General features: G+C 41.8%; 1 protein-coding gene across 1 annotated transcript in view; it reads left to right on the top strand.

Moving 5' to 3' along the window:
- The window catches only part of fgf11b (fibroblast growth factor 11b), a 36291-nt gene extending 13947 nt beyond the window's left edge, over positions 1 to 22344 (top strand). The window contains exons 2-5 of the mRNA XM_070983005.1: positions 1662 to 1772; positions 3486 to 3589; positions 15476 to 15674; positions 15766 to 22344. Of these exons, the coding sequence (XP_070839106.1) occupies positions 1662 to 1772; positions 3486 to 3589; positions 15476 to 15674; positions 15766 to 15902 (551 nt within the window). The 3' untranslated portion in view covers positions 15903 to 22344. The remainder of the gene's footprint in view (positions 1 to 1661; positions 1773 to 3485; positions 3590 to 15475; positions 15675 to 15765) is intronic.
- Positions 22345 to 23156: the final 812 nt, after the last annotated feature.

Here is a 23156-nt window from a genome sequence, read left to right as displayed (position 1 = left end):
TCTTCTACTGCTGTGAAGCGTTTTAAGGTTGGATCAGTGTCCCTCTATTATTGTCATGATATCAGAGATCAATCATCACCTGACGGGCATCTTCCCTAAAGCCGTTACACTGATGCCCAACAGGCCTTTGATATGTTTAAATGAGTAAATACATGAAAATAAGGAGTAGACCCTAAAGGAAGGGTTGAGTTCACTAGTCTTGTATGTAATGTTTCTGAAGCAGTTTGACACTGCACAGTGGAAAGCTATGAGCTCTATATGCTGTGAGGAAAATGGAGCATCAGCGTGTTAACATGCTCACAGTGTGATCACAGACAATCATGGGCATGCTAACACTTACTGATTAACACTAAACTACTATTGAGAATGATGGTAATGTCATAGCTAGAGGGTGAAATCTTCAGTCAGACATTGGGGGTCTCAGCATTCATCCATAAGGGCTGTTTTCTTACCAACACTTCCAGTTTAATCTGGGCCCTGTGTGTAACTGCTGACCTGTGTAGCAGGACACAGAACATTAATTACTGTTAGATTATGGCCAAAGCTACAGCTGCTGAACCATGTGCATACATGCGCACATCACTCTCAATTTAAAGACAGACTTATAGTTCCAGCTGTTGTGAGATGCTGCAGGTGTTTCAGAAACCCAAAGGAGAGAATGTGGCACAGAGCCAGCTGAGGGAAACAAACAGAACAAATACTGTGATCCCGGATATATTCAGCGAAACCTGAATCACATTATTGTAAGATCCATACATCAATTTAACATGTTTCACACCTGGCTAAATCACAGTGAAAGCTGTATTTTGATGGACATTTCAGTAGATTATTTCATAATGTGATACTATAAAAACATAAAGGAAGCAAAATACATGAAAGTCGGTATGTGATGTTGAAGCTGTGTGCGTTCCTCTGCTGACTAAAGCCATGCAAACTGAGGCTTTTGTGCTCTCAGCACTTTTTTATTATGAACCAATCTCTGTGCTAAAAGGTGGAGAAGCTCTGGAAACGACTCTGCTCACTGTAAAAATAACTTCTCTGATCTTACAATAGCTTCTTCCACAACCTGTACTATACGTCTTGTTATGAACTGTATTCTCCCTCGTCTTCTAACGCTCCATGTCAAGTTCCGCTAGGTTACATTAAAATATCAGTTCTGAGGAGCAGAAATATGCGGGGCTAGGCTCCGGCGGCGGTCCATAAGACCTGCAGGACGGACCCAAAGCTGCTCTGTTCACTGCTGCTGTTGACATAAAGGAGCCGCGAAGGTTTTTCTGTGAATGACACAGATCCAGTGCATTTGGAGCCAGTTTAACTCTGGAAAATGAGGGAAACAAATCAGCTTTCTTTCAGCTTTCTGGGGGAATCTGATGTTGTGTCCATTACAGATATTGGGCGGGGGCATGATGTGACAGAACCCCCCCCATCCCCCACAGTACAGTAAACTTTAAACAGAAACTATTCAAGATACAATTACAAACCCATTTTTTAGATATACATACTAATCCTTGTTCGAACTCTGTGCCTTGTGTCTTTAAACTCTGAAATATTTGACTAACCCTTCCTTTTCTCAGGTTGAATCAGTGAATGTCATTTCTGTTCTCAACCTCTGCCGACGGCATCTGTCTAATTTGATGTTGTTTTCCTGTGCTCTCTTGCAGAGCCCCAGCTGAAGGGCATTGTTACTCGGCTATACAGCCAACACGGATACTACCTGCAGATGCAGCCCGACGGCACCATGGACAGCACAAGGGATGAAAGCAGCTCATTTTGTGAGTGTGTGTGTGTGTGTGTGTGTGTGTGTGTGTGTGTGTGTGTGTGTGTGTGTGTGTGTGTGTGTGTGTGTTTGCCTACATGTTATTGCTTGTGGTTCTGCAGTTCAATTTTAACCAAATTATCCACAGTCTGGTCTCTCTCACCAAATGTACACCTGGCATTAAAATGGAAAATGTATTCAGATACATTATCCAGATAATCAACAACCCAATCTTGCTTTTGTGTTTACACTGGGTATTTTTAATGTGTTCTTGTTATCCTCATTGAGATCGAATCCAGAGCAAAACCTGAGCGTGAGGTCGTGGCAAATTAGCCCCCGGCTTCCTAAAAATAAAATCACACTTTTGTGAGTGGTTGAGCTACGGGAAGCTTCACAAAGATTGTGAAACTAATGTAACACACTAAGTTATTCCTTTCTTTGTATAAAAAATACTGTGTCAGTTTGTCCCAGCGTGTTGCAGCACTGGTGTGTAGGTAGGCTACTCTGTACCAGATAAATTTAATGACTTTTTAACAGCAGATCAGCTGCACAGGTGAGTGCAACGCACACCATCGCACGCACTGTTCTTACTGTATATCGTTAATTTCCCACCTGTATTGCTTTCATTTTTCACACAGTTCTGTTGAATAATGCACTTTTTGGCACTTTCATGGCACAGAATAGACATATAATCAGTAATAGGTGTCTCTTCTGGCTTGCTTGCTCTCCAAACTTAAACAAGAACCTATATTTCATGTTGGCTAAAAACAAAAATCGGTATGTTGTGCACGGCTGCAAGCACATTTACACCTACGTAAGGTTCAAACAAAATGTGAGCCAGACTACCTCCAGATGTGGTCTCTCTCTCTTACTAATTAGAGGAACCGTGTAGAAGCCATACTGTTCTAAATGCATGCAGCACCTGCAGTTTTCCCTGCACAAACATCACATAGCTGTATGGAAGCTTGGAGAGTGCAGAGTTAAAGCTGCACTGTACTCATCTGTCATATTTGTTCCAATTCATACTGTTATTTTTGTCTTTAATGGGGAGGACAATCACGTCAAACTTCCTGTCAATCTTTGGTAATTTAATGCTTGTTCCTTGTCATATGCAGAAATTCTTGCCATGCGTGTTCATCCTTAAAGCCACATATGCTGTGTTTCAGATCGCACACTGGTTCGTCTCAGGATTTGATGTTTCACAAAATCACAAAAAGCAAGGCTGCTGCCTGAATGTTAAAGAGCTTCTAAGTGACATACTGCCACTGTTGAGATGATGTGCAGAAACATTCTCTTGTCAGTATTTCTCAATTTGACCCCCCAGAGCCAGACGGGGGCCCTTTTTCAGATTGTGGTTTGAACATGGCAGATTTTTAAAATTCAGTTTATTCCACAACCTGCATTATTCCTTGACGAGTAGAGTCTTTAACAGTTAACAGGTTCAGCTCCAGGAGCTCCGAGCTCCTTTGTGGCAGAACGTCTCTACTATGATCCAGGTTTAGGGGCAGCGTAAAGCATAGTGAAGGTGACATGGTGTCGTGTTTACATAAATAAAAAGGTCACAGCATTTGGGCTTCAGAGAGATCGAGCGTACTGCAGTGATGAAGACAGAGGAGCAGACTCTGCTGCTGTACAGTATTGTAGTTTGATTTCACAATCTTCTCTGACTTTCCCTTTTCTTCTCTCTCTCTGTCGTGCCCTATCTCTCCTATTTTATTCTCCAATTTAGCACAGTTCAACTTAATTCCAGTGGGACTGCGGATTGTGGCAATCCAGGGCGCAAAGACAGGGTTGTACCTTGCCATGAATAGTGAGGGATACCTCTACACCTCGGTAAGTACATCCAAAAGATCAATTGTGTGAACAGAGACGAAGGCACTGATCGATTATTGGGTCTGATATGCAGCGTTCTTCCAGTTATTGGAATCTGTGCTTTCTTATCTGATTGCTGATAAATGAATTTAAAAATGTGCTACTTTGGCTCTGACGCAACAGCCTCTGTCTGTAGTCATCCCTCTGTGGTTTCAATGTCCCTCACACAACACTGTCTGATTGGTTACACGTCACAAGTTAAAGCCTATCAACACTGAAGACTACTGTGCCATAGACAGGCACAGATGAACACATTAGCAGACTGGAGCAGCTCCGATGAAGCTGCAAAAATACCACAATCTATTTCTGTGATGACAAGCATGCCCATATTCCCAGTCACACCACTGAAAATGTACATGTACTAAAGCACTGTATAATTTTCAGGTAGTACTTTACTTGAGTATTTCAATTTTCTGCTACTTAATACTTCTTCTCCACTAAATTTTGCAGGAGTACTTATTAGTTACTTTGCAGATTCAGTTTATTCATGTATAATAAAAATCAACTCATAAATTGATGTATTATCACAGATTAAGCTATCCAGCATTATATAGAATCATTAAAATTATCCCCATCATTACCATCTGTAACATTAAAATGATGAGCACATGAATGCATCATTAATCATAATCCAGTAACAGGCCTGGAATTATGTCATTTTCAGGAGGAGGCCACTTCAGCCTTTGAGAAAAACAAATTTATTGAGGCATTGCGGCCAGAATGTACTGTAGGGAACCGAGGTCAAAACCTATGATGTAATAACAATAAGTGACAATTACATATGAAGAAGACAATCAACAATTAGGAGTCAGTGTATTGAAAAACAGCGCTGAGTTTATTAAAACTGTACCTGTGTATGCAGAATTAATGGCAATAAATTCTCTACTCAAACAAAAAAGTCAAGAGAAACATAATAACATACTAATAGAAAAATGACGTGTGTGTGGTAGCTGTGTGTGTATGAATGTTTGAGAGAGTAAAGTGAGACAGAGACAGGTGGGGAGTTAAAGATAGCGTGACAACCTGTTTGACTACCTGCACGAGTATCCCAATTAGTTTTGGAAAGACAGGGAGGGAGGGAGGGAGGGAGGGAGGGAGGGAGGGAGGGAGGGAGGGAAATAACGTGGGTGTGAAACTACTGTGGGAGAATCTGGGGTCTCTATCTGTCTGTTGCTGACAGATTTTGGGTCCATGGCAGTTGGGAATGTAGAAAGTATGCACGTTATGCTGGTTTTGTTTAGAATTTTAAGTCAGTCTTTTGCACCTTTAGCAGCCCCACAGCCTCACTCATTTACATATTACATATTCCAGATGTCATTAGGGTGCCATGTACTTTCAGGCCAGTCAAGACTGAACATTTGCGAACATGTTGTTGTCATAATGATTCTGAATAACTGAGTCATAAAAAACACTGTAATCAGTGGCACGTAAAAAGCAATAATGGTCTGACTGATTTATTACATAAACACACACTAAACCAGGTCCAGGTGGCTTTCCAGTCTAGTTTATTACAAAGGTAGGAAACGGAAATGTCGCAGCAGCGGGAGGTTGAAAAGAAAGCTGGGGATCTCCTTGAAGTGCAATACCCATGACAGAGTGTCATAATCACAACTTGTTTTGTCTCATGTAGTCAGAGCGACAAAGCTCTTCATTAGTGCTAAAGTATCATTTCAATTAATGTCTAATTAAGTGTCACAGGGTATCAACCAATTAGCCATAAGGGCTCCATTCAGTGCAAATTCAGTGTATTCAGTAAACTTACTACTAGACTGAATCCACAACTTCAAATGAGAGACAGGCTGCTCATCTAGCAGCAGGGATTGTCTTCATCAAACTGAGCCGTGAGTGGGAATTCTGATGAGAAGACGTGCTCTCACTGGACAGCTCCGGTTCCAGTGTGCAGTTTGAGCAGCACCATGGACAGCTCTAGAGACTTTGGACAGTGCTTGTAAAATGGCTTTAGCATGATAGTAAGCATGACAATATTCTGAAACACTTAATATCATGTAAGTAAATCCTTGGTGGACACCCATCACAGTAGCTTTTGAGTCTTTCAGGGCGGGTGTTCATAACACTGCTTACACATGATAAGTGTTGAATCCCTTAACCTAACTAGGGTTGCGCAAGGGTCAGTAAACTTCTGGAAATTTCCAGGAATTTTCTGATAATTTTCCAAGAGTAGTTAAACTAAGGTATTTGGGGAATTTTGGAATTTCAATATAAAACCATATGAGATGCAATATACATATCTCGGTGGCCACCCGAGCCTCTCTGTTGCCTCCATCATCCTCCAGGTCCACCAACATCATCTGCCTTTGAGCACAACTGGTTCCAGTTTAGGAATACTCACCAGGGCAGAGGCTGAAAAACTGGTGTCCATCTGGGCAAATGTGGGGCTCTTTAAGCTTGACACAAAGCCATGAGGCATCAGCGTCTAACATGGAAAGGATACGTAGGGCAAAAGTCTTTTTTGGATGGGGGTCATAATGAATGTCTTTTTTTCCCCCCTCAATGAAAGTTCAATACAGTGTTAAGTGAGTCTAATTTCTATTCAAAGGTTTTACAATTATGTCCGCTTCTGATATGGTAAAATGTTTGTTTCCATCTGCATGTGACATGGGAAATACAAACTGAGCAAATAACCACTGCTTTTCCATTTTATTCCCTTTATGTCCTGTTCATTCCCATAAATTCCTGTTATTTCCCATGTAAAGTTTCAACCTTGAATAGTCCTGCTATTTTGCAACCCTAAAGCTAACTATTACACCTTATTATGGCTGCCATTGCTATCAGTCCACTTGTGTGCAAGATAACGGCTCAATAGTCACAGTTATTTGTAGCAGTAGTAGCAGCAGTAGTACTATACACTATATATAGTACACAGTATATGCACATACTGCATAATATATACTGTGTAATAAAAAAATAATTCTGCGCAGTTTACTGGACAGTTAAGCAAAAAGAGATGCCAGTGACTTCAGTGTGCGCTGGCTGCTGTACAAATTCTATGTGAAAGTGGTTTTATGCATATGAGACGTAAAGGAAAGAGCATCATCTGTCCGCGTGAGAGTTAAATCTTGAATTATGGCAAATACGCCATCTCCTATTATCTTCTGAGCCCCTGATTAGCATGCAGTAGACTTTGGTGCCTTGAGAAGGGATTTCCTCAGCACCAGTCAATAGCTGCACTGCATCCCACAGACCTCTCCCAGAGAATTTCCCCCACCTCTCACACATGCACACACACGTATAGCTACAAGAATGTGTTGATATAGGCGCTGTGCAATAGAGCATCTGTCTTCATGTGTAATATCATGCATGTCTGATTTTATGACCCATGTTATTCTCTGTAGTGTGTCTGATGTGCTAATTTGCTGGTGTAGGAGGGAGTGCAGGTGGCATGATATGGCCCTTTAGACATGTCGTTGGGCTCTAAGAGCATGTTCATATTTGCTTTCACATTTAAAATCGTGCCACGGGAGCGCATGACACCGACGAGAAATGTTTTCATTTACAATAAAGGAGCTCCTTCTCAGCTCATTGTCATTCTCAGAAGAGCCGAGGTGACTGACAGGGACGAGTCGCTTCCTTCACATCTATTTTCTCATCTTCTTGCATGTAGTGCCTCTTCTGCCGCTTTCTGATGTTTTTTTTCTCCTGAACAACTCAAACTATTTCTTGCATCCCTCTTTCTATGCCCCGTAGTGGTCAGACTGCAGGACCAGGCTCTGTAACAAACAGAGGAAGTCCACCGCTGCCTCGTCGCAGACATAAATCTTCCTGTAGCCTCACTTCCTGTAGGTGACAACAGGAAATGGCTGATTCTGATATAAAAATAGAGCTTGGCTCATTCGTGCCCCATTTTATAATCTATGTGCTCTGGAAAACTCCTCATAGACAGAGAGAGAGAGAACATGGCTTGTGTTGAAGGAGGCTGACATGACTGTTGACAGGCAAGTTTTCACATAAACAGTTTTGTGCCAGTCAAGATTTAGACGTGGGCTTTGCCTCTTATTTTAAATATTTGCAGGTGTTTGTGCACATTTTACATTTTGAAGGTCCCGACACATGATTGATTCTTTGTTGTGTCAGACTGTAAAATATCAACTTTGAGGCATGTCAGACTGGTCACTGAACGCGCAGAATTAGAACTCCTGATCCGGGCATATTTCACAGGATTGGTATCGGCCAAAATGAAGCAGATCAAATCCTGATCCCTTCTTTGCTGTCCTGTATTGTGTGTGTTCACCTCAGCCGGCTTGTGTTGCAGTGCTGCTCTCCTTTACCACAGACAGCTCTACAGCACCAGCATTTCACTGCATAATCTAAGTGAAAATTAAGAGCGTGTGATTTAAAAAAATCATTTGGGTGCACCAGTGAGTGACTGTGAGTTCAGGCAGAGAGGATGGTGAAACGCACAGATGAGTGAACTCAGATGTTAGAGAATCTTTTATCTCTCCTCCCTCTTTCTTATCAGCACAGAACAGTGTACAAACATTCAAGTAGCAGCTTCTCAAGTTTAACTGGTGCTGTTTGTCATTTTCACCGGTTAGAACGACAAGGATGGCCGACGGCAGGTGATTTCAGTCGTCCCTAATTAACATGAATTCTGCGAGTAAGTCGATGGCAGGCCAAACTTAAACTTGACTGCCGTCTGGTTAAAGTGCTCTCTTAAAATGTTAACACTGTTATGTCCAAAATGCTAACTCCAAACTAAGCACTTTCACCTGCAAACTGTAGTCACCTGAAATACTTCAATACATTGATTTACTGTAAACTTGTCGTGAGGTCACATTAAACTGCAGTTCACTGGTTAACACTTCATGTTCCTCTGCACAGAAACTCTCAGCCCTGCTGTTCGCTCAGCTCTGTTAGCTGGAAGCTCTACTGGCTGTTGGCTCTGCTATCGCTATTAGAAGATTCTTTACTGTCACAAACAATCATACTCAACGCCACATAATGAAATGTGTTCACTGCATTTAAACCATCCCTGAGGACCAATAGGCAGCCAGCGTGCACTGCCTGACTCCAGCTCTAAGCCAGTGCCTTGGTCAAGGACACTGACAGGAGAATTGACCTAATGTTTTGATGGTGGGGGAAAATGGAGCCCCCAGAGGAAACCCACACAAGCACGGGGAGAACATGCAAAACTTCACACTTCTTTACTCTTTTGGTGTATACATCCAGCATGTGACGCGCCTAAGCCACCGCCATATTGCAGCAGGTTCTGTCCTGTTCAAATAGGAGGAAATGCCACAGACTTTCGTGCTGCTTTTGGATGTTCAAATGAAAGAAATGTGAAAAGCAAGCAATGGGGAATAATATTTATTAAGTTATTTTAATACTTTAATATGACAAACATGTTGAATTTGATTTATCAGAGTAAGTTATCCTCATTTTATGTTTAAGTTAAGATTAATGTCTATGCCAGATAAAGAAAAAAACACGAACATTTTTGTAATACATCAGTCAGATGCTAAAAATTATATTTATCAATCATCAACAATCATTCTATTACATTTACTATTTATTATATATGAGATTGGCACTAAATTTGTACTGTTCATCTTTCTTGTGTAAAGATGCAGCCCTGAGTCATTTGTTTTATTATGTCTGCACAATCTGCACAAACCAGCTGTCAGACTGGAAAAACTGAACATAATGTGTGATTTAAAATGTAAATTATCAAAATGTGAATTATTCACTAAAAATGTAAAGACTAACAGAATTGTTAAATTTACTTAATCTTTTAATTTTAGTGTGTTGTAATGATGTAATTTTTTATTAAGTCTTTACTTATTCCAAAAACTATGAACAAAACTACATTATGGCAGCAATTCAAATGCAGTAAAAAAATATATAGTGACACAAGATTATTTATTTTATAAAGTCTGCTGGTATGAAAACCATAGAACACTCAAACATCATCGACCTGCTGCCTCAACACGCATTATGAGGCCTCGGCTCCTTGTACCAATAAGGCCGCCATTCCCTAAGAATAGTGAGAACTGGCACTGGATGTATGGACTCTCCGCAGCCAGGGACCAGAATTTTAAGCGTGCAATATACGACCACGTGCCATTGATTCACCACACTCAAACCAGCACACAAACTCTCACCTCACACAAACAAGCCGCTACAATATGATTTCATTTTAAAGTGCCATTTAAATTGAAAGCAATCTCCCTCCAGACGAGCATTTTAGCACCGTTTCAGACACACACATTGCAAAGCTCACACAGGTGCTAATGAGGCAATTTTATTCATCAAACAGACTGATTTTTTTCATAACACATGCAATTTATATATATAGAACTGTACAGCTCCGACATGCATTACAAACGCACACACTAAAGCAGGCAACGTGGGCAAAATAACACGCCTATATCATATGAGGAAATATAGCGTATGTCTTAGCCTCACACTGTAAATTTAGAGTTTAAAATGTCCCTGGACCCCCCTAGCTGGCATTTTTTTTTGCCACTGGCTGGCTACTCCATACCCTGCCAAAGCTCTAAATCGACTGTTGTGGATGTGTCTCACAGCTGGGACAGCACACAATCACACAGTGTATATGGGCTTTTAGTGCATTAAACAAATACTCAAAGGACAACAGCACAGTAAATACAATTGTTTGTGATCGCTTTAGGCCTGCAATGCTTGTGTGTAACAGAGAAAGAGAGAGACAGACAGAAAGACACAGGAGAGGGATAAAGGAAGAGAAAGCGTGAGACCTATTGATGAAACGCTGTGTCCTTTCTATTCTTTTCATGGGAGGATTGCATTGAGATGCAGGACAACGCCAGCAGCAAGATAGCATCACTTTTATCACAGGACAGGAGAAAATGTGGACATTAGAAAAAAGTAGCAAAAAGAAAATAATTGGTCCGAGCGAGAGAAAAGAGATGAAGTGAGGAAATGCAATAATAAAGACAGACGCTTTGCCAGGCAGCCAATTAAGAGCACTTAGGGGAGGCAAAACCTATTCTTTCTGATTGACTCATGATATACCTTGCAACAGTGCTCTCTCTCCAAAAATTGCCTCGGGGATATATTAGAGCGCAGTCCTCTGGCGGTGATGATGATACACAATCAACCACCACTTTTTGTGCCCTAGAAAATTAAAAGCAGGGGGATTTCAGATAAAGGCAGCAGACAGCGTGTCACCTCTGTGATTGAGGGTCAAAGAGGCAATGTCAGCTACCGCTCTCTGATACATTATATTGACAGGGGCCTTCCAGCTGTCACTCAACACTGCACATTACTACCCACTCTGCTCTTGTCATGCGAGCATCATGCCTCCCTGAGCTATCATAAAACATTAGAGGCAGGCCATACATGTGTGGTGCTAGACGGTATTAACTGCCAGTCTCATCCTCTGTAAACCCCCTCTTAATAAGCATGTCTCTGCCCTATTGACTTACGTAACGTGGCGTGTCACAGTGCATCTACATCTGGCTTCAACAACAACATCAGCAGCATGCCCTTGCGGTGGCGTTCTGTGTTGCATAGACACACACAGATTAAGTGCATGTGTCTGTGCGTATGTAACGGAGGATTGCTGTGAATGAGCTTTCACATTGTCATATGAGTGGGTCGCTGCAGCTGTGATGCAGCACTGTGGAAATATGGTGGGATTACTGCAGCTGGGCAGATTTTGCAGCTTCCCATAGATTACACTGGGAGCTTGGTGGGACAGTCAATAAATGCAGGAAGCCTGTATGACACTGTGACCCCTGCTGTCTAAATAGGGGACTGCAAATAGCTGCACGTCAGATATGCTAAAACGTGTTTTGAATTCCAGAAGTAGAGCTACATTTTCAGGGGTGTTAGCTCTGATTTCATGCTTGTGCATGCACAGTGAAATGAAAGTAAACAAGATATTAAATTTTATTCATGGCTTCACTTCATCTTTTTAGTCATAACTGCCACTCCTGTTCTTATGTCCTAATTATATGCAGGGAAAGACGTTATTCAGATTTTGGGAACTCTGCCCTATGAGTGTGTATTATTAGTACTTCACTGTCCCTATTTGGTGCTAAGTGCAGTGCCAGTGTATGGTGGCATGGAGAGTTAAGCTTCCTGAAGCAGGTAGAATCGATGTAATCAGATACGAGAAATGAGGAGGGGTGGGGGGGTTGGGGGTGGGGGAATGCTGCTGCTCTGCATCATAAAATGGTTCTTCCCATCTTGGGGATTCTCAGCACGGACGCTACGTTACCCTTCTCGTCTGCTTTCATTTAAATTCATTTTTTGCTTGAGACACATGGAGGGGAAGCTACCCAAGTCTCTCAATGAGTCACGGTTGAAGAAAGAGGTTTATATTTAATTCCTACTCTAGGCACCCACCATTTAGATGGAAATATTCCCCCATCGCTCTTAAAAATGTGCAACCCTCAACACATCCTCAACACTTATTCATCTGTGCTGGTACATCTGGTGGTTTGAGTGATCCCTTCAGTCAGTACACCATGGGTGGTCTTTGTAGTTCTGCTGGGGGTCTGTAGGTTACCTCAAGGTGAGTTTCAGAGATCGGGGTTATTACAGCAACATATTTGTATCAGTTAGGGGAAGGTATATCATGAAAAATCACTTCATAGTCCTGCCTCTGGGTTTCAAGACATTGCCTTGTCTGCGTTTTTACCTCCAGACCTTTGGAGAGTTCTTGAATGAAATCCAGAAGGTGTGGGTTCTATCATTAGGCTAATTTCAGGGGACTGATTATGAAGGGTAATTATAGGATGACTTGGGAGAGGGGTTATCACTGCTGTCATTACAGAGGTTGAGCTGAAGGGTATCTTGCTGAAGTGATGGGCTCTCTTTCCACGGGGACATGAGTGTTAGATCGTAGGGTGCTGGCGAATAAAGCCCTTGTTCCTGCTTTGGTCCTGGGGGAGATGCAAAGAAGCAGGTCTTTCCACTTCTCTCTCTTCTTAATCTCCTTTATTACTCAGCAACCCCTCTGTCCTCTCTGAGTGATCTTCTCCTCTCTTTCCTGTCTCTCCTACCTTTCCCCTTCTGTCTCCCGCACTTCCCACCCCTCTTGCTCTCTGGCCTGATTAATAATGAATGAAGCAGATCATCTATCGATCTCATCCTCTTTGTGTTAGCACAGCAGAAGATATCAAACCTGTCAGAGGATCTTAAAATAGCTCTGCGATGTGGTGATGATGGTAGTGGGAGAGGTTGTTGAGTTAAGATGGGGGCTTGTTTTGTTTTGTTTTTCTACGGTGGGAAGTTAAAAAGGCATAAACTGTGGTGGAGTGGCAGGACAGGAGAAAGGGCACAAAGTCATGAACTGCCTTCTCAGCTAAAGCATGATGCCTCCCTGTGAAGGAGAAAGGTGATGATCTGTGATAAGTGTGAAACTGGAGGTCTCTTATACCTTCTCAATCTACTTTTGGCTCTTTATTAAAGCCTGTCTATGCCAAGCTGTGATCCTCTGGCCCTCTTCTGTTGTCCTGAGTCTCAGAGAAATTCTCCACTCAGCCATTTCTGCCCTCCTGCTCTCACTTAATCAATCCAGCAGATTGGCTTTGCTCTCTGACAGGGGAAGGACCCTGTCAAGACTCTGATGGAGACTAAGAGAAATGTATATCGCTATTGGTTAATATCACCAGTCAACGTTATGCAGGGTTCAGTAGTCCTTATGATGAGGACTGAGAGGCAGGGGAAGTGTTGCTGGAACATGATCATTTAAGATTATGCTGTTGGATTTTGCCTAATTTGATTCTGAAATAACTGTTCAGATTCAACCAGTCACGGACAGTTGAGCGTACACAGGAGTGGCCTATACTAGAGGGAAATTTCTACTTTAGGGGAATGAAGTAGGATGAATTGTACTCCTGTTTCAACAAACCTAGAGTCTGAAAAACCTGCTACTGGGGTATGTAGTACAGCTGAATTACCCCAAAGCAAAGCAGTGCCTATTCACAACCAATTATCACAGGTCTTAGATGTCCATGAGGTCTGAGCAGTTCCACCGAGCAGTCAGCTTCTCCTCTAAACATTTTGTTTACTTCTTCCACATTGATGAAGACCCTTTTAATCAATATGCCAACTAAAAGTCTTTCAGTTAGAGTTGAAACAATTAAATCAGTTGTTTAATTGATGACCTTGATCAAATAAACTAGCAACGACTTTGAAAATCAAATGATCATTTCACTATCTAGTTTAATTTCAGTAAGTAAAAAACGCCAACATGGTCCTTGAATGTGACTATTTGGTGTTCTTCTTATTATTTGTGGGTTTAACCCCGTTGGTCAGGCAAAACACACGAACTGAAATTGTCATATGGGCTTTGAGAAGTTGTTCTGCGCTCTCTACATTTTTAAAATATTTTCTAGACCAAACAATTAAGTGATTAATAGTGAAATCTGTAATGATCAATCAATACTCATTAGCTGCAGCCCTACTTCCAACAGAACTTCTCTCCTTGCTCTGCCTGACGCTTTATTTTCTGTCCCCTCTAAACTTCAGATTGCGTGATATGAACAATTGTTTGAGGGTCAAACGTGTAAAACTATTAATATTTCACCAAAAAACAATGATTTGAGAAAAGCTCAGAAAATCCCATGAGTCATTTTGCAACCCCTCAAATTTACCTTGTGACCTTTTGGGGGTCCTGACCCCCACTGGGCCTGTACCTGTTACTGTTGTGCATGAAGTTAAAATGTATGATTAATGGTGAGCTCCATACACAAAGGTCTATCAGATCAAATAAGGCAAGTGGAGCTAGTAACTGGCGGGGGGGAGTGGTCTGGGCAGTAGATGAGTGGTGGTAGCAAAACAGCTGCATTCGTAGAGAGGAACGTTATTCCCTCCGCAGCAGAGAACGCACTATTAGGCTGCAACTTAAGCTTATCTGGACACTTGTACAGTGACTATTTTTGCTCACTGCCTGTAACATGTACTTTGCAATAGCTGTAACATGCAGGTAGTCTTCACTCTCTCCCTCTCACACAAAGACACACACACAGACATACACACACACACACACACACAAAAGAGAGAGATAGAGAGAGAAAGTGAGAGAGAGAGAGAGAGAAAGAGAGAGAGAGAGAGAGAGAGAGAGAGAGAGAGAGAGAGGTCTACTTCCCGAACACCCTATGAACTATGTCGCACCCACAGAAGTTAAAAACAAGAGAAAATAGATTTTTTAAGATAAGATGATGCATAAACTATTATTTTTTTTCAAAGTTTAATGACTATTCAAACAGTGAAAAATATATACTAATATACTGTTGTGTTTTGCGGGATTTTGTTCGTAAACATCAACCTACAAACGTCCTGAAGACCGATCCAGGATCTTCCATGCTGGCCGAGTTGGTTTTCTGAACTCAGGATGCCTCTGAGCTTTCACTGAGTTTGATGTCAGAATTCTACATGTTATTTACATGTACAGTATGCAATGTATGTGTATAGATTGGATTTGTTATTGTTTTGGTGTGCGAGTGTTTCATCTTCTCCGCTCTTTACCTTCGGGAATGCGTTATGTTTAGCACAGATGTTAATCCTATTTCTCAACATATAGTACGCATCCTTGTCTTGCTGGTCCCAAAGGAGTGATATGTTCACGCTTTCAAAGAAAGACAAGTCCAGATATAATTCTATCCATCCTTTCCCTCAGGAAATAGTCACCTAATTAGCGTACTTCAATGCTTGTGTCCATGTATTTATTTTTCAAGTGTGTGCTGACCTGTACTGGAGTTCACGTTCAAAGACTCTTTACAGTTTTCTCATGACGTGTGCACATTTCATTTTTATTCTCTTGCTTTGTTTGCTGATATGGATGCATCCCTCCCCTTTTTTCGCATCCCTTTTTCTCTTTTGCATGTCTCTTTTCAGGAGCACTTCACTCCAGAGTGTAAGTTCAAGGAGAGTGTGTTTGAGAACTACTACGTTACATACTCCTCCATGCTCTATCGCCAGACCCAGTCTGGCCGCTCCTGGTATATCGGTATCAACCGTGATGGCCAGATCATGAAGGGCAACCGGGTAAAGAAGACCAAAGGAGCTGCACACTTCCTGCCTAAAGTTATAGAGGGTTTGTGTCCTTTTTTAACACAAACCAGTTTATGTTGGTTATTTATCAACTCCTGAATTATTAACCAATAACTTCTATCTTTGTCACACAGTTGCGATGTATAAGGAGCCATCGCTACATGAGCTCGCCAGTGAACCGGTGAGTCCTCCTCGGAAGACAGTGAAGACGTCAGATTCGCCGTCCCTAAAGAATGGACGGAAAGAAGCTCCCAAGGCTGATGCCTCATAGCACAGGAGACTGAGGGTGGGACAAAGGGCAGCAGTGACACTGGGAACACAGTCGCCCATTATGCACTGAGGGTGGCTGAGGGAATGGCCCTCACTGGCCACCACATTCCAGAAGTGTGCTAAAAGATGCTGAGGGATGAAAAGGGTCAGCAGTCCATCAGCAGCCAAGACGGCCTGAGAGAGGAGTCCCCCCCTCACCTGTCACCACAGAGAGAAAGCCCAGGGCCCGAGCCAGAACTACTACCACCTCCCCCTCCCGCTGTCTGTGTCTTCCTCTGCCCCCTGTGACATCCTAATGCAGTCTCCCTCATTCCTCTGTTATGCTCAAGCTTCTTTGTCCCACTGACAATTTCACCTTCTCTCACACGCCTAGCCCCCCCCGCCTGCCCTATTGTAGTGTATATTCACCACTCACACATTTCCAGCGCTGACTCTGCATCATAATCCGTACCCACGGGCCCCCTCTCGAGCCCTAAGGTTGGTGACAGCGTGGCTCAGCCAGCTTTCCACCCACCATCTGCCGACCAGCTAAGCTAATCACCAAGGTCAACTAAAGCTCAAAGTGAGATGAAACAGCTCAGAGAGGAAAGATATCAGCAGGAATCCTGGGTCAGGCCAGGTCAGCTGAGCCAGAGGAGTGTATGAGAAGGTGTGTGGACTAAATAACAGCTGCATTTAAAGACGAGTTTATGACATTTAAACGTATAGCAACTGTTCTTTTTTTTGGTTTTGTTCTGTTTTTGTGAATATTTCTGTCACTCCTGTGATGAGTATTTGAATTCATGACATCCCAGATGAAAATGGACACAGATGTTGTAATTCTGTCTGCAAGAGATGATGATAGTGTTGAAAGCATAAGCTCAAAAAATAGCAACAATAATAATAAGATGATGGTGATCCTGATGCTTATGAAAATGACAGTGAAGATGAGTATAACAGAAAGTTTATGGAGCTCAGGAGAGAGACACTGCCTGCATAAGAGTCATATAAAATAAGACAAAACAACTATTCTTCCTGGGAAGATGAGCCATAAAATAGAGCGTTAAATACTGGGAGTAGTTACTCCAGACTCTTGTGGATAGAGTCAAAACGCCTGAGCAATATTTGTACCAACAAGCCAGAAGATTATTCTCAGAGGAGGAAAAAAAAAGAGTGTGTGAATGAGTGTGAGAGTGAGCGTCACCCTCTTTTCAGCCTCTCTTGTCTACCAGGTGACCACTTACGATATTGCACTAGCTCGTTAAAAGGCTACAAATGAACTGCTGTTTTAAATCCAGGGTGGATCTGAACTCAGTCACCTGAAAAAGCAGCCGTAGCGTGTACTTCACTCAGCATCTGCTCCGCTGTCAGCATAAAGCCAGGTTTGAAGCCAAACATCAAAGCCAGAGGAGCCTCTGAGCTGCACCACTTGTTATTCGGAGGATGTCTGGCAGCTTATCCACTCGCTAGCTTTATTAAATCACCTTGGAAGAATCTCCCTCAAAAACGTAGTTGTCCGAGTGACTGTCTTGATGTGATTGTGTTTTGACCCCAGCGCGTGGACGTCTTCTGCGGTTTGGATGCACTGTAAGGTGCTGTGTGTGAATGAGTGGCCGTGCAGAGAATGGATAGAGATACTGTGGGTAACCTCTACCGTGTCCTTCAGACAGGACACGACATTGTGTCTCAGGTATGTCTGGGACTAGGTGATACTTAGGGGAACATCCGTCTTGTGTACCATTTATCATTAAAAAAAGCATGAAGTGTGATCCCTTTGCAAACTGCTGGACACTGAACCTGTAGAAGGCACTTCATTAATTTATTTTATTTAGGTGCAGTGAACTAATTTTTTGATTTGAACAGGGTTTCTCCATCAGATACAATTTTAGAAAAATGAACCTGATATTAGCTGAGGTTTATAAATGGGAGCTGTCAGGGTATTGGTTGTTGACATGTCAATGCCGGCTGCTGTAGGGTGCTGTCTGCTCAATAACACACTGAGTGAAAAAAATGTCAACACAATGTTCAGTCAAAGCGAAGGTGCATGGATACCACCAACAAACACAGACAGCAGTAAGTCCCACCCTTGCTATGTGAGGAAGAGCGACGCTGGCAGAGGTGAAAGACAAACTGTAAAAATGCTCATTATGTGGTCGCGAAGAATCACAGATAATCTCCAGGAGGTTAAAAGCGCCGGGATGGCGTCTAATTTTAATGGTAGCATCATGTGAAGGAGGGTCACAGAATGTGAAGCAGAGGCTCTGTGAATGTGCTGCATTGAGGGTGAGAGTAAGTCTGAAATAGGGTGATGAATTGTAAAGAGGTCAGCGTATGCAGACAGTTATTTAGACTGAAGGATTAGCAGGTGTATTCTTGAGGAATGTTGATAAGGAATTTCTGCAGTAAGTAAGAAGAATTCTTGGCAGGGTTTTCTGCGGCATGTGGATATGATAATTAATGTAAGACAAAGAGGCATGTAAGGCACTGTGCGCTATTTATGACAGGGGGTCTAAGGAGGAAATTACTTGGAGGGCTTTGCATTTTTTCATTAAGTCTTTAATTTTCTGGGCTTTTCCAGGCAGAATATCATCCAGTTCAAATTTGGATATTTCCTCTTTGGAGCAGGTTTTGCCTACAAATGTGTATTTTTTTTTACTGCTCCCTCTCCCTAGCGAATTTCGTGCAGCCTAGTTCGGCTTCTAACTGTGCGTTGCGTCTACTGTATGATATGAAAGTGAGTACACAGCAGGTAGTACACAATGCTATAGGCTTGTTTTAGCTGTCAGAACTCATACAGTGTGCAATATTTGTGTATTCCGTCTGGGAGCCTCGTCATGCCAGTTCACATCTCAAACTTGATCGGAAGTCCGTTCTATAAAAGGAAAGCACTTGGAGGTGCAAAACAGTGAGTGACTGACAGCAAGGAAACCCAGCATGCCAAAATGAGACACACTGGCTTGCAGGGTACTGGCATACTGGCATTTTTCTCTTCATTTATACAGTAGGGCTGCAACTGATAACTGCTCCCATTATTGATTTATCTGCCAATAATTAATCTGCCAAATATTATTCTTTCCCGCAGCCCAAACATGACATGTTTAAATGTCTCATTTTGTCCGACTGACAGTCCAAAGCCAATAGATATTCAGTTTACAATGATAACAGCATCAAATCATCACATTTCTGAAGCTGGAACCAACAATTTTTGGAGGCACTCTTGCTTGAAAAATAACAAAAACAATTAACTGAGAATCAAAAGAGTTGCCTATTAATTTTCCTTTAATGGACCAACTGTTGCAGCTCTACTTTACAATGCATTAAAGCAGATAGAAAGTCGGTAAACTTATGGAATTAACCCTCAACAAGACTTAAATGTCACATTGTCACTTCTGTTTCACATCAGAGAGCCAAATCCTCCATAGATTTCTCTCCCAAAAAGCACCCAGTCCTTACTATCATAACGCTGAAGAACGCCACAGTAAGTTGTTTGACGGTGATACTGCAAGTAGACAGACGAGACCAGGGAATGTCAAATAGTCTGATGTTGAATGTGAAGTGAAGAACGAAGTAGAATGTAAGACAGGAAGATCACCATGAATGTGAAGTGAAGGAAGTTGAGAGGTTCACGAACAAGTAAGTGCAATGAAGGTGACAGAAGGTAGGATTTTGGTCATGCAGCTGCTAAGTCAAACTGGTTCTGGTCTTGAATGTAAAAGTTTTGGGAGAAGAAGGTCACGTGAGGTTGACAGAAAGGGAAAGGAATAGAGGAGTTATTAAGAGGGTTTTTGTTAGTGGAGTTTGAAGAAGTCAGAAAAAGCTGTTTTTCCACCGACAATTTTTATCGTGCAAAGCTAAAAGCGAGGTGGTAACGTGGAAAATAAAAATACCAATACAGTTTGTGAGAGATTTAAAGTCGAACTCCCTTTCCTACACACATCTCCTTAACCGCAGCCTACTGTAGCTACAGCCCATTAACTTTCTTTTCAACTCTATGTTGCCTGTGTAGGTGTATACTTACAGTGTGTTTTTAAGGTCTGTGTTTGTGTGTGTGTATGTGTCCATCTATGATTAAGAGTAAGGTAAGACAAGACAGAGAGGCAAGGAGAAAAAGAAAGGGCAGGAGACTGAAACAGTGATCGATAGACTCAATGAAACACAAACGAGAGGACGGCCAACCTGTGATGGGTGCAAAAAATTTCCCCAAGGTCTGCCAGAGACCACAAAATCCATTTGTTCATAATGAACTCAGAGGACCGTTGTTTGATTTTTATCCGTAAACTCAACAAAGAAGCAAGCTGGATAACAGCAGAGGGGTTTTTCCTCAGTGTCTCTACACTGGGCCTGACAAACACTTTCCTCTTGTTTGAAACAACGTGAGCATCAGCAGCCACACTATCCTTTGAGACACATATCTGCTAAAGGTAGCACAGGTGCATAACATCACACCACGGCCCTAAGCTTGGCCTCTAAAAGTCATTGAAGAACTGGAGGCACATTGCACCCTACAAGAACTGGCAATTGCTTGAAACATTCAAAAGTTAACTCGCTGTCTTGGGAGGTTTTTAAGAGATTATACCAAAAAAACAAACAAAGAAACAGGGATAACAGGCAATAATGAAATTAAACTGCAACTCAGTCATCACTAACGCTTAAGCAGCGCAGCAGACACTGAACGCTTTTGTTGCATTGTACAACAACTACCAACATCCACATAAACCTTTTAGAAACAAACCTTGGTGACATTTGATTTGAAGTGTTTTATAAAGAATCAACATGTTTTAATCACATTAATACTGAGTGCAGTAAAAATATACCATTTCCCATTGGCAAAAATTAATGTGTAACATGCAACCGTAGTGAGCTTTGCATCTTTAGATTTTAAGGTTTTATAAAGTCTGCCCTTCTTTTATACGTGGTGTAGAAGAAATGTCAAGTGATGCTCTGGTCCTTTAGTGAGTTTCCCAAAAACCAACAGAATGATCCAACTTTAAATCTTGTGACCAAATGGAAGCTAATAATTGTCCAACATCACACTTCATTCTACTGTTATATCCTCAAATGCTGCACTTATATGCAGCCATTCTCAGTATGTTGTCCCAAACACTGCTATGCCAACATGTTCTAACCAATATACAGAGTGAGACGTGTGCCATGCAGTTTGTCAGTTTATGAGGAAAATCTGTGTATAACTGGCTCCCTCTAATGGAAGCACTTGGTTGCTCAAAGGTAACACTGTTAATGACGGGCACAAAGAAACCCTCTCTGGTTCGTATGCAGAATTTCTAATCGTCAGTCCAATCACATTTCAAGCTGCTTTACCATGCTGAGATACAGTGCTCACATTTTCTCTAACGATGTGCTGCTTTACTGTTTGATTTCCTACAATTTATGAACATAACAAATGCAGTTATGATGCAGTGTTGACACATTATGTGCAACACTTCCAAATGTAACAGCTCATTTTGTTTAATTGGTGCTCTCCTATTGAATTAATTCACTTATCACAACTAAAGTTTGTACAAAACAGTATTCTGTACAGTAGAAAGGTGCCCAGTAAATATGCAACAATAATTTGAACATACAAAACAATGGTTGACATCACAAACTACAGTTTTGTTTTGGGGGTTTTCCTATCGAAAGCATGATTCCTCAAAAAGCTTGAGCCTTGGCTGCATCGCTGTGTTTGAATATCCCTAATTAAATAAGAATTCGTATTAAACGGCACAACCCAGAAGCCATTTATTTTGGAGGATTTTTGCTGCAGCAGCATCATATTTATTCTGTTTAAGCAAGTGGCCTCTTTGAGGAATGCTAAAAATGTGAAGGATGTAAAACGTTCCCCTTAATCTCTCTACAACATAGCAGCATGCATCCAGACGACAAAGCCTGTCCGGATGGCCTAAATGTGAGGAATGCTGCCAGTTTACATGTATGTTCTGTCAGTGATACAGATCGTGTATATCTGATGTACCATGTCAGGTCTATTTTTTCCGATATGTACTTATATAGTCTGTGTTGATGATTTTTTACTGTCTTTCAGTTGCTCTACTTTGTCATCCTTTCTAAAGCGAACTCCTCAGACGGGGGAAGAATCGTTTTCTGCTCTCCAAATGTTCCCCCCTATTTGATGTGTTTTTGTCTTTGGTCTGCACTGTTGTATCCACACTGATGTGTCCCCCCGAGTGAAATTCACCCAAACTGAATCCCACTGTGCGCAAGAGTTGTGTGTTTGTGAAAGATGCAATGTATTTAAGAGCAAACAGCAGGACAACAACTCCTAAAGCCAGCGTGTGTCCTGTCATACACAGGAACAAGCTTGCTGGTCTCAGAGTTACGGTCACGCAAGTCTTCCAGAAAGTTCCCTCAACCTGTTTCTCCGACTCTTATTGGTTTAGCACCTTTCTTGTCTTCCGAAAAACTGACAATGAAAAAAAAAAATTAAAATGACAAAAAAAAAAAAAAAAGCCATAAAGAAAAATGGGCCTTGGCACTGATGAGCCACAGAGAAGAAGGCCTGAACCCTCAGGCACCTCCAGAGTGTTACACATGTTGGACTCCATACAAAAAGAGCCAAAGGCAAGCAGCAGGAACATCTTGGCTTTTTTGACCACTTCAGGAAGCAAACAGGAATGGACACCAGCAATATGCAATGAGTAGTACCAGCCTGCACTCAAGGAAGGGAATTCAACGGGCTAACAAACTACAATCAGGATTTGCAGGCTACAAAGGCGACCAGGGTCTGCAATAACACTGTAACTGCTAACTGTCCAGACTGACATGGGAGTTTTTTTTGCAAAGCATGCATACGTCACTGTTCTTTGGCTCATTAGGGATGACTCCCACTCAGTATCTACAGACACAAGCCCTCGATTCACCCTCTCTCCATGTTTGCCATCAGACCTGTGTACATTTCTACAATACCTCCTACATGAATTGAAAGGAGATGTCTTATTCTGGAATATTATTCAATAAAATAACATATATTTGTATGATTGTAAGCAGTGCCCTTCGCTGTTTTGTCTTCTTTTTCCCCCAGTTCCTTTCAAGTCCTCCTAAAATGCTGTATTAGTTTCCTTTTTGATGAAGGTGTTTCAGGTTACAGTATCTTCATATTAGCCCTCCCTCTATTTGGGCTGTATGCTATAATAAATTAACAGTCTAGACAATATAACATCAGCAAATATAGATTCAAATGAGAAAATACATTTTTGATGGTCTTATACCAAAGTGAAAGCCATGATTGCTACTGTACTAGCAAGTATGTCAGTGTTTTAAG

This window comes from Chaetodon trifascialis, chromosome 16 (genome assembly GCF_039877785.1).
Source record: "Chaetodon trifascialis isolate fChaTrf1 chromosome 16, fChaTrf1.hap1, whole genome shotgun sequence".
Classification (NCBI taxonomy): Eukaryota; Metazoa; Chordata; class Actinopteri; order Chaetodontiformes; family Chaetodontidae; genus Chaetodon; species Chaetodon trifascialis.
Note: the sequence above shows the minus strand (reverse complement) of the source record. Positions and strands in the feature narration are given on the sequence as shown.